The sequence below is a fragment of the Oratosquilla oratoria genome, unplaced genomic scaffold, assembly GCF_046742065.1.
Source record: "Oratosquilla oratoria isolate Oo_2021 unplaced genomic scaffold, ASM4674206v1 SCAFFOLD74, whole genome shotgun sequence".
In the NCBI taxonomy this organism is placed as follows: Eukaryota; Metazoa; Arthropoda; class Malacostraca; order Stomatopoda; family Squillidae; genus Oratosquilla; species Oratosquilla oratoria.
In genome coordinates, this window is record NW_027467738.1 from 291,479 (window position 1) to 304,150 (window position 12,672).

The window sequence follows — 12,672 nt, forward strand, 5'->3', positions numbered from 1 at the left end:
TCATGAACTATTTTGTGCTAAATACACCACAGTTAGATTTGTAACCATCCTAGTACAATAATCTAGAAAATAAGAATGGAGGAGACTGCAAAAGACCATAAGGCCTACATTAAGGATTTCAATGTCCCTCACCACCTGTCATTCCTGTCCAGTCATCTAATCTTCTTTTAAAACAATCAAGTGTTCCAGTACTCACTACATGGTTACTATTCCATTCACTAACCACTCTGTTGATAAAAGTTGATAAACCAATTCTTGCTTATTTCCTTCTTAAATCTAGATTTGTCCATTACTACAAGTCCTACCTATTGTTGATAATTCAATTATATTCCTGTCTTTGGGGCAACATTGTGACTTTGCTCTAGTGAGTGACAGTATGTGTTTTGATTCTGTTTAATCAGCTTAGGGAGGGGAATTTTTGTTCGGCCTCTATGATAAGAACATAAGAATGAGGAAGACAGCCTACACATGCAGTTCCATGTCTGTTACAACCTATCATCCTAATCCATAAAATTGTTTAATCAATGCTCACTACATGATTACCAAATGTATTCCCTTCATTAACTACTCTGTTGGTAAACTGTTCTTGCCTAATTTCTTCTTAAACCTAGATTTGTCCAACTTAAATCCATTACTATGAGTCCTGCCCTGCTGTCTTAATATGATGACCTGGCCTGCATCACCCTTGTTATAGTCCTTGAACCATTTGAATATCTTTGTAAATTACCTCACACTCTTCATCTTTCCAGAGTGTAAGTGCCTAACCCTATCTTACATACATACATATACCAAAGGCTTTTTCCCCCTTACAAGGGAGGTAGCCAAAGTCAAAAGGCACAAAACTACTACTAAGCCTATCTGAGTATGATAAATTGCTAAGGTAGTGGTTCCCAACCTTTTTTTGCCATGCCAGAAGACTGGAGGACTACATGTATAATTCCACTTTACAAGGGAAAAGGGGACAAGTATGAGTGTAGTAGTTTCAGAGGGATCAGTTTGTTAAGTGCAACTGGGAAGTGTTATAGGAGGGTTTTGATTGAGAGGATTAGGAAAGGAATAGAGGAAGTAATTGAGGAGGAGCAATGTGGGTTTAGGACAGGTAGGGGTTGCATGGATCAGAATTTTGTGGTAAGGCAGATATACAAGAAAGCTTTAGGAAAAAGTAAGGAAATTTTTGGGGCCTTTATGGATTTGGAAAAGGCTTATGACAGGGTAGACAGGAAGGCACTGTGGGAGGCATTACAGATATATGGGCTAGGAGGAAAGCAGTTAAGAGCAGTCAAGAGTTTTTATGAGAGTAGTAAAGCCTGTGTTAAAATCAGAAATGGAGAGAGTGAGTGGTATGAGGTATAGTGGGACTTCACCAGGGATGTGTTATGTCACCTTGGCTATTCAGTTTATATATGGATGGGTGGTATGAAAGGTAAATGCAATGGTAATTGGCCAGGGATTGGAGATGGTTAAAGAAAATGGAGAAAAGTGGGAGATAAGCCAGTTGTTGTTTGCTGATGACACTGCACTTGTGGCAGGATCAGAGGAAGTTAAGGAAGTTAGTGACAGTTTGGGAAGGTGTGCAAAAGAAGGAAGTTGAAGATAAATGTGGGTAAAAGTAAGGTGATGAGATGTACAAGGGGAGAATGTGGCAGCAAATTGGAGGTGAGTATTAAGGGAGAGAGACTGGAGGAAGTGGATAGTTTTAGATACTTGGGTGCGAGTGTGGTGGGAAAGGAAGGAGTGGAGGTAGAATTCAGATTGAGAGAAGCAAGTTAATGCCTTGGGGAATTAAAAAGTGTAATGAGAAAAAGACATTTGGGAATGAATGCTACGAAGAGATTGTATGAAGGAGTGATTGTGCCAACAGCATTGTATGGGGTAGAAACATAGAACATACAGGGAGCTCCAAAAAAGATTTAACTACTTTGATCGGCTATAATAAATCTGTTGGGGCGCGTACAGACTTTTCCTTTTCAGGTTACATAGTCAACTAGGTTGGATTTGTTAACATGTCTTTGTTTTTCTTGTTTTCCAGATTGTATGCAAAATGTACACGCTAGAGCAGAAGTTGAAAATCGTCCAACTCTGGTATGAAACCAAGTCACCCGCAGAAGTCCGCCGTCGGTTCAACACACACCAGGGTCACAAATCTAAGTCTGAGTGTGCAGCACTTACAAATTTGAAAATACAGAGGATTGAGCAGCATTTTGAAAAGGAGAAAACCCTGGATCATGTCCACAAGGGAAGAAGTGGCCGGTGACCAATCATCACTCCTGAGAAGAGGGAGCAAGTCCATGAGTCGGTGGTTAGCAGTCCGAAGAAATCTTACCGAATCCGCGCTCAAGAGCTGGCTCTCTCTCCAACTACACTTTTGAGAGTTATGAGGAAGGACATGAAGCTGTTCCTATTTAGAATTTCAACTCACCATGTGCTGCAGCAACAGAACAAAGAGAAGAGAATCGAGGTGTGCAACTGGCTGAATGAAAAGCTCGAGCAAACTCCCAACTGGCTCAATCACATTTGGTTTAGTGATGAAGCACACTTTCATCTTAATGGGGCTGTTAATAACCACAACAATGTGTTTTGGGGAGAAGAGAAGCCAGAAGAAATCAATGAGAAGCGCCTCAAAGGTCCGAAGGTCACTGCATTTGTGGCATTCAATGCAAAGCATGGTCTGCTGGGACCTTACTGGTTCGAGGAAAATGGGCGCACCGTTACCATCAACAGTGAACGTTATATTGCCATTCTTGATCAGTTTCACAGTGACCTGACTCAGAAGCTAACCCAAGGACAGTTAAGGCTTGCTTGGTTCATTCAGGATGGTGCAAGACCTCATACAGCCCACGCATCATTGGATCATCTCAGGGGACTCTTCCGGAATCGTCTCATCAGCCTCAACACAGATCATGAGTGGGCCCCCCACAGCCCTGACTTAAATCCACTTGATTTCTGGTTCTGGGGAGCAGCAAAGGGGAAGGTCTATGCCAACAGACCTCAAACACAGGCTGATCTAAAGCAGAATGTGGCAGCTTATGTAGCTGAAGTTTCCGCTGAAACATGGAAAAGAGTTGGCCAGAATTTCTGCGTCCGCGTGAAAGCATGTTTCAACAGAAATGGGGCTCATATCAAGCATGTGCACTACCAGAAGTTTGACTTTCAGACATAATCCAACCTTATTGACTTTATGTATCTCGCGTATTAAGCTTGTTATTCAAAGTCTGAATAAAGACCAATCAAACTAGTTACATCTTTTTTGGAGCTCCCTGTAAGAGAGGAAGAGAGGAGTTTGAATGTGTTTAAGATGAGGTGCCTGAAAAGTATAATAGGGGTTACTAGGCTGGATATAGTGATAAACAAGGAGGTGATGAGGAGAATAGGGGATGGAAAGGGAGTTGGGAGATAGGGTTGATGAAAGACTATTGGGATGATTTGGACACATGGAAAGAATGAATGAAGAAAGAGGTGTGGAAGGCAGAGGTGGAAGGAGTGAACAGGAGGAGTGACCAAGGATGAGATGGATGGATGGGGTAAAAGGGGCATTGGGAGAGAGGGAAATGTCTGTTACGGAAGGGAGAAGACAGAAGATAGGGGTGAATGGAGAATTGTTGTGTATGGATAATGCTGTGATGCATGGGAGTGGAAGTGGGATGGGGTGAGGGAGTATGTGTGAATATTTTGATACAGCCCAAAAGGATTTCTTTCTGACTTCTCTTTTTCTGCATGAGGGGATGGAGAGGGGGTTCACTGATTAAATGAAGTGGCCTTGCTGTGGATATGCTGTGTCTTGTGACACTGCTTCTCACTCAGGGCAGTGGCTAAGATGCGGGAAAGACCCATCATCCAGGAGGAGCCAAGATAAGAGGGAGGGAGGGGGGTGATTGGGAGTGGAGTACATGGGGATGGAATGGGTGGGGGTGGATTTTATGCCTTTGTTTTTTTGGGCTACCTCCCTTGTGAGGGGGAAATAGCCATTGGTAAATGTATGACTCACCTAAGCATCTCTAAAATCCTGATGCCCCCCTGTGACAATTTTTATAATTCAAAAAGCCAGTTGATAGTTGTGATGATGTTGATAAAGTTGTAAACAGTGTTTGTGAATAGTAACACTGTTCAACACAATTCTCTTGATGCCATGTTATTAACTCAGACAAGTAAAAATAATAATCACATAATTCAGACATATTGTCTTAATAAAAAACATAAAAACACAGATACATATATATACATACTTAATTACACATGTACATACATGACTTGGATGAAGGTGTGGAATGTTATATGAACTTCTTTGCAGATGATGCAAAACTATTAAGGAGAATAAGTACAGAGGAAGATTGCAAATCATTATAAGAAGACCTGGAAAAACTCTGGAAATGGAGTCAGAAGAGTGAAGTGAATTTTAACATCAAGAAATGTAGTATAATGGAATTTGGAAAAAGCAAAAACAGAATATTTGGTCAATACAAAATTGATACAAAGGAAATTAAAAAAGTCAACTTGGAAAGGGACCTAGGAGTAACTGTCACCAATGACATGGCACCAGACAAACATATCAACAAATTAGTTGGAGAAGAAACTTTCATTACATTAAGATCAATGAAATTGGCTTTTGACTACATGGATGAAGAAATGGTAAAGAAAATATTAGTTATATTGATAAAACCAAAACTGGAGGAGACTGCAACACTATACACACCTAAAGTGAACATAAAGAAATTAGAAAGAATTCAAAGAGCAATGACAAAGATGGCACCAACACTCTCCAAATTGACATACGAATAAAGATTGGACAAACTCGAACTACCAACCCTGGAACAAAAAAGAGAAAGAGACCTGCTAACCATCTACAGAATTATGAAAGGGATGGAAGTGGAATAGAAGAAAAACAAGAGGACACAAAAAGAAACTTAAAAAGGATAGTATCCCCATCTGGGGTATTGGCTGCATGTTATTGTGGCAAAGTAGCATACAGTTGATACTTTAGTGTCTATATGGGGCGCCCCTACAGACCAGAGCCACACATCATTTTGTCTGTGATAGAGGAAAACTCTGTTCATAGAGAAATGATGACACTTTTATACTACGACTGTCCCTCCGTTATGCTTTCCCCCAACCCCTTGTTACTGTCCTGTACAATTTCTCTGAATATTCATTTCCTTTTTTGTCTACCTACCCTGTGGTGGGGGCAAAAGAATACTGCCACCAAGTATTTCCACTTGGATCGTAAGAGGCGAGAAAAAAGGGACAGGGATTGGGACCAGGCATCCTTCTCCCTGTAGCCCCACAGGGGACATTCCTAAAAAAAAGTAAAGGCATAAGAGGGTCTGGGAGTTTTCCAACCAGCACCCTAAGGTTTGGGCCTTTTAATGTGCATGGATGTGGTACAGATGAGAGTAAAAGGGAAGAGATAGGTAGTATGTTTGTGAGAAGAAAGATAGATGTGTTGGCTTTGAGTGAAACTAAGTTGAGAGGGAAGGGCGAGTGTAAGTTTGGGAGTGTAAGTGGGAGGTTATCAGGAGTGAAGAGAGGGCGAGGGAGAGAAGGGGTGGCTATACTAGTAAGTGAAGAGACAGGTACACGTGTAGTGGAGTGGAAGGAGGTTTCCTCAAGGATAATGTGGATGAAGGTGAAACTGGGAAAGGAGATGTGGGTTTGTGTAAGTGCATATGGGCCTGGTAGTGAGAAGAGTGTAGAAGAAAGGGAGGCTTTTTGGATAGATTTAAATGAGTGCATAGAGGGATTAGGGAGAAATGTCAATGTAATAGTACTAGAAGACCTTAGTGCTGGGGTAGGAAATGAACCAATTGACGGAGTGGTAAGGGAATGTGGAGTTCCAGGAAAGCATTGTAGTGGAGAGTTGATGGTAGAGATGTGTCTAGAAATAGAGTTGATGATAGCAAATACAGTGTTTTGGAAGAAAGTCAAGCATAAGTACACATGGGAGAGGGTGGTGGATGGAAGGGTGGTAGATAGAGCATTAATGGACTATGTAATGGTAGATAGGAGTATAATAGGAAGAGTTAAAGATGTACATGTGCTAAGAGGAGAGGGTGGGGGAATATCAGATAATTTTTTGGTGGAAGGTAAGTTGAGAGTGGAGGATAAATGGAGACAGAGGAAAAGGAGAGAAGGTAGGGAGGTGCTTTGAGTGAACTCTTTAAATGAAAAGGAAAAGGAGGAGTACAAGAAGAAGCTGAGAGAGGAGTGGGAGGGAGTGAAGGATATAGTAGAGCTAGGAGTGGAGGAGGAATAGGGATGGTTCAAGGAGGGAGTCACAAAGTGTGCAAAGATGGTGTGTGGAACAAGAAGGACAGGAGGAAATAGAAGGAAGGGTAGTGAATGGTGGGATGAGGAAACAAAGAAGGTTGTAGAAGAAAAGAAGTGAGCTTTCACAGATTGGTTACAAAATAGGACAAGGGAGTCATATGAGAGGTACAAAGAAAAGAGAAGTAAAGTACAAGGTAAAGGAGGCAAAGAGGAGAGCAGATGTGAAATGGGGTAAGAGTATGACAGAAAATTTTGAAAGTAATAAAAAGATGTTTTGGAAAGAAATTAAGAGAGGAAGAGGAGTAGAGAAGAAAAGGTAATAGGTGCAGATGACGAGATGATAATGGAAGAGAAGGCAGTAAGGGGAAGATGGGCAGAATATTTTAGGGAGTTGCTAAATGTGAAGGAGAATAGGGAGGGAAAGATAGCCGCAGTGGGAAATGCTAAGAAAATGACCGTGATGATTGAGGAAAATGGAGGAGAAATAAGGAAAGATGAAGTGAAGGCAGTTGTTAAGGTGATGAAAGCAGGTAAGGCACCTGGTCTGGATGGATGCCATGCAGAATGTCTAAAAAAAAAGGAGGTATAGTGATGGTGGACTGGCTGGTGAGGTTATTTAATGTTTGCTGGAGAGAGGGTAGAATGCTGGAGGACTGGAGGAGTGCCTGTATAGTTCCACTTTACAATGGAAAAGGGGACAAGTGTGAGTGTAGTAGTTTCAGAGGGATTAGCTCGTTAAGTGTAGTTGGGAAGGCTTATGGGAGGATCTTGATTGAGAGGACTAGGAGAGGAACAGAGGGAGTAATTGGTGAGGAACAGTGTGGATTTAGGACGGGTAGAGGTTGTGTAGATCAGATTTTTGTGGTAAGACAGATATGTGAGAAAGCTATAGGAAAGGGGAAGGATGTTTTTTGGGCCTTTATGGATCTGGAAAAGGCTTACAACAGGGTAGACAGGAAGGCACTGTGGGAGGTTTTGCGGATATACAGGATAGGAGGAAAGCTTCTAGGAGCTGTCAAGAGTTTTTACGAGAGTAGTAGAGCATGTGTCAGGATTAGAAATGTAGAGAGTGATTGGTTCGAGGTAAAGGTGGGACTTCGTCAGGGATGCATTATGTCGTCCTGGCTGTTCAACTTGTACATGGATGGGTGGTGCGAGAGGTAAATGCAAGGGTGGTGGGTCAGGGATTGGAGATGGTTAAAGAAAATGGAGAAAAGTGGGAGGTGAGCCAGCTGTTGTTTGTGGACGACACTGCGCTTGTGGCAGGATCAGAAGAGGGATTGAGGAAGTTGGTGGCAGAGTTTGGGAGAGTGTGAGAAAGAAGAAAGCTGAAGATAAATGTGGGTAAAAGTAAGGTGACAAGATGTACAAGGGGTGAAAGTGGCAGCAGACTGGAAGTGAGCATTAAGGGAGAGCAACTGGAGGAAGTGGATAGTTTTAGATACTTGGGTGCAAATGTGGCAGGAAAAAGAGGAGTGGAGGTAGAGGTAGAATGTAGATTGAGAGAAGTGAGTAAATGCCTTGGTGGATTAAAGAGTGTAATGAGGAATAGACATTTGGGAATTGATGCCAAGAGGAAACTGTATGAAGGAGTGATTGTGCCAACAGCACTGTATGGGGCAGAAACATGGAACATAAGAGAGGAAGAGAGGAGTTTGAATGTGTTTGAGATGAAGTGTCTGAGAAGTATGATGGGGGTTACTAGGCTAGATAGAGTGAGAAATGAGGAGGTGAGGAGGAGAACTGGGGTGGAAAGGGAGTTGGGAGATAGGGTTGATGAAAGAGTATTAGGATGGTTTGGACATATGGAAAGAATGAGTGAAGACTAGTAAAGAGGTATGGAAGGCAGATGTGGAGGGAGTAAACATGAGGGGATGTCCTTGGATGAGATGGATGGATGGGGTGAAGGGGGCTTTGGGGAAGAGGGGAATGTCTGTTGAGGAAGGACGGGAGAGGACAGAAGACAGGGGTGAATGGAGAATGGTTGTATATGGATGATGTTGTGATGCATGAGGTGTAACGGGTGGGGGGATGGGGGGTGAGGTAGTATGTGTGAGCAAAATTTGACGCAGCCCGAAGGGATTTCTCCCCGTCTTCTCCTTTTATGCATGGGGGGGACAGAGAGGGGGGTTGCCAATTTAATGAAGCGGCCTTGCTGTGGATGTGCTGTGACTTGCAATACTGCCTCGGAACCAGGGCAGTGGACAAGGTGCAGGGATGACCTGTCATCAAGGAGGTGCTAAGATAAGAGGGAGGGTGCAGGGATGGAATGGGTGGGAATGATTTTATGCCTTATTCTTTTTGGTTACCTCCCTTGAAAGGGGGAAAAAGCCTTGGTATATGTATGTAAAAAGGATAGTTACAGAAGAGATCTGAAAAAGAATAGCTTCCCACACAGAGTAATAGATATTTGGAACAAACTGAATGAAGAAACAGTGAGTGCAAAAACTATACAAGAATTTAAGATCAAACTGGCTACTGAAATATACAAAAGCGGGTCACTACGAGCATAGCTCTCTTCCTGTAAAATACAACTAGGTAAATACTAGATAAATACACACAATAAACTTTATGTATGCATACTTTATATACATCATGTGTTAACTTGCACATACCTAGACTCAGAAAAAATTCACTGTTAATAACTCATTCTGAAATTACCCACCTTAAAAATCAAAATGGCCCCCTGTGGGGCTTGTTCCCCCTATTAAGAACAACCATTGCAAGGGGAACAGGATGAAAAAGCATAAATAAAACACATGTCCATTTCAATGAATTTGTATTCAAGATTTGACAAAGCATATTACAAAATTACAGTAGTGAACTCTCAGCATATACACACTGATTCATATATATACAAATACACTTAATAACCTAGCTACACTTACCATAGGCAAAGTGGCAGTGAGTGACATATCAAAATACATGACACTGACAAGACAAACATGGAATTAACAAGCAAAGCATTGCAAGCATGAGTGTATGTAGGAAGAATGGAAGTATTTGTTATAAGTGTAGAGGTATAAATTTTGAATTGTTTATCTCTTTCATTGCAAAAATAAATAAGATATATGAAGTAACCCTATTTTCATAGTACTCTTCAGCACGTTATTTCCTATCCAGTGGATAATAGTTTATCCATGTACGTACACAATATGACTAAAGGAGATAATGTGTGTGTATATATATATTACGGGAAGTATTTATAAATTACTGCCATGTGTGTATATATATATTATGGGAAGTATTTATAAATTGCTGCCATCTCTAAAAATCGTACTGTCCAGGTTACTTAACTTAAACCCCAGTTTCGTAACACAAAGGTACATTGACCATTGTCATGTACTGACAATGATGATACAAAAGAGTAAATGTCGAGTTGAGTAAATGTTGTCCAGTACACTTGATACTGCTAAAGTTGGAGTAAAATTTTACCTGTGTTAAGCATTAAGCATGATCCTGCCAAATGTAAGCTGGAAAAATATAGAAAATAAAAATAAATAAAAACTGAAAGTAAGCCTTAAGAGTGAGAGAGAAAGAGAGAGAAAAAAACAAACAAATAAAAATAAAATAAAATAAAAAATCATTGGTCCAGTGCACCTTGCAGTGGCTTATCAAGATGCAGCATGAGATCTGGCAAGGGCATATTGCACAGAGTACCTTTCAATAAGTGAGCAAAGCTGGCAGCAGCTTAAACTAGATAATCAGTTCTGCTTTGAAATGGAATAATATAATTTAATTTTTCTGGAGTAATTCATTATCTCATCTCCCATTTCATTGCAGGTGTGATTTTTTTTCTTTTGTATTATCTTAAAAAAAAAGTCCAATTAATAATCATTTGCAGCTATGTAGTGCAATTTAGAGGCATGGCATCCCATGAAATTCAGTCATGCTAATTAAAAGTTTAATGGCTAAAAAATGTTTTATGTTTACACTGTCATGTCTTAAAACAGGCCTGCCAACAGACAAACACTGACTCACATAAACTGCATGATATGGATTCCAGCTATCTATATACATGAATGAAACATCACACTTGATAAAACATAGAGATGTAATCAAACTTGTTTAACATCACTTGCAGATAAAATACATCTTATACCTAAAACTTGGGGTGCCTGAAATAATACAGCCATTACCACACAAAGTTTAAAACACATGACGTTGAAGTAAGACACATGTGACATTTGAAGGAAGCCACCGAGTTCAGGATGAAGAGACAATGTATCTCTTATCAACATTCATATAAAGGTGTAGTGGAATCAAGGCTTTACATGTATATTTATATATATCTGTATTTCTTGTTGTCCCCAACCCCCAAGAAAAAAATGGGGACAGGTGTGAATCTGCATGGTATATGTACCCTAATCCTATCATGTTGGGTTTACTCCATCTTGGTAAAGAAGGCCAAGAAGGTGGTTGTACCTTGTCCGTTGAGTGTACATGTGTGCATGTGTATGAGTGTGTGCTTATGGTCTAAACTTCTAAAATGATATATGCCCAGTGTTTCTATATATAGTCCACATTATTCATAAATTTCTGGTGTAGAAGCCGCTTCTTTTCCTTAATATTTCTCAAATTGACAAGAACAAACTTGATATTTGCCACTATTTTCAGTCAATACTTGTATTTATTTTCCTTTTATAAACCATTATCTTTATTGTAGGATATCAAATATTGATGCCCTAATTAAAATGCTACACTTGACTATCCTTACATTGAGTTTGACCTTAAATTACTAAAAATTTTATACTATGTCTTCTTACTTTTTCACATCATTAATATACTTAGTTTATGAGAACCTGCTATTTTTCTTTCCCATCTAAATATTTACATCCCACAGTCAGTGTATGACCTGACTCTTTTCCCTCATATTGCAAAAGATGCAAAGGTGCTTTTTCTTGACCTCAAATAAACCCCTCCCTAACCCAATAACCTTGCCATGTTCAACATGGTTGGCGGGATCTGATCTAGACTTGTATGAGACTTGTAAGTCATAACCTGAACCAACCATTCCAAACTGGGAGTTGAAGGGAGAGGGAGTTATTATTGGTGGTACTATGGTACTATAATTCATATCTTTACTATCATAAGAAGGCAAATATCTTCCATTACTTCTGTAAGGAAAACAAAAAGGCTACCTTGATACTGATACGAAATGTGCTGGATGTGGAGAAAGAAAGATATATTTCAAATTCTTTTGTTCTGCATGTCTCTTGATTTTTTCCTATTAATTATAAGACCTTTCTTCTATAGAGAAGAACATTCCTGTATGAAAATTGACTTGCTTCTTTGGTTTCTTCTTATTCCTTCTTTTCCTCCTCCTTGTTATCTGTGACAGTTCCTACAATTTGTGCATATTCAGTCTTGTCCTCTGCTTTCACTTGGTTCTTCTGGTCGCCATCTCCCTTTGCTAGGTCCAACTCCGCATACACAACCTGGAATGTTGTCACATTAATAATATATACATTTTAACTCCAATATCCAGTTAGGTAAATCAGAACCTGTGATGCAGTTAATAAAAAAAATTTAAGACAAAAAATAAATAAATAAATAAACAAGAAAATAAAAAAAGAATATTTCCTTGAAACCAAATAGATGGTATAAAATTACTTTAGGATATCAAATTGCAACTTCAATAAACATTTCAGTGCATCTTATCAAAATCTGTTGACAGTTGTTTTTCTCAATATGTAATTTAACTGCTATGAGTACTAACCTTTTACCATTTTCCTTTATGACACTAAACACTAATCTAAGACTAAATGTAGAACATATTTTCATTGTAGTTCTACATGAACAAGTTTATTGTACTATACAAAGAGTGATCACTATGTTAATGGCCCAAGCTACTTGTAGACATAATGAGGTGACTGGCAATTCTATACATTAATTTTGCTTACATATCTTGCTAATTTCGTTTTTCTGTTTGTTACATTATTGCAAAATTATATATGGATGATGCTGTGATGCATGGAAGGGAATGGGTGAGGGAGTTTGTGTGAATGATATTTTGTTGCAGCCTGAAGGGATCTCCCCCCCCACTTATCTTTTCTTTTTCCGCATGATGGGACAGAGAGGGGGGCCGCTGATTAAATGAAGTGGCCTTGCTGTGGATGTGCTGTATTGCTACAATGCTTCTGACCCAGGGCAGTGAGCAAGATGCAGGGATGACCCATCATCCAGGAGCCAAGAAAAGAGGGAGGGAGGGGTGGTGAATGGGAGTGGAGTATGTGGGGATGAAATGGGTAGGAGTGGATTTATGCCTTTGACTTTGGCTACCTCTTTTGTAAGGGAGAAAGAGCTGTTGGTATATGTATGTCTCCCAAAAAACTGGCGGATGGATTTGGTAGACAGGATGTATGTTACAATTACAGTAGAATATTTAAGAGAGGTAGAAAGGAGAAGTTT

General features: G+C 39.9%; 1 protein-coding gene across 11 annotated transcripts in view; it reads right to left on the minus strand.

Moving 5' to 3' along the window:
- Positions 1-9,023: 9,023 nt before the first annotated feature.
- The window catches only part of LOC143023969 (fasciclin-3-like), a 94,514-nt gene continuing 90,865 nt past the window's right edge, over positions 9,024-12,672 (minus strand). For all 11 annotated transcript variants that reach the window (XM_076182642.1, XM_076182641.1, XM_076182645.1 and 8 more), the window contains one exon: positions 9,024-11,699. In XM_076182642.1, coding sequence (XP_076038757.1) covers positions 11,565-11,699 — 135 coding nt within the window. In that variant the 3' untranslated portion in view covers positions 9,024-11,564. The remainder of the gene's footprint in view (positions 11,700-12,672) is intronic.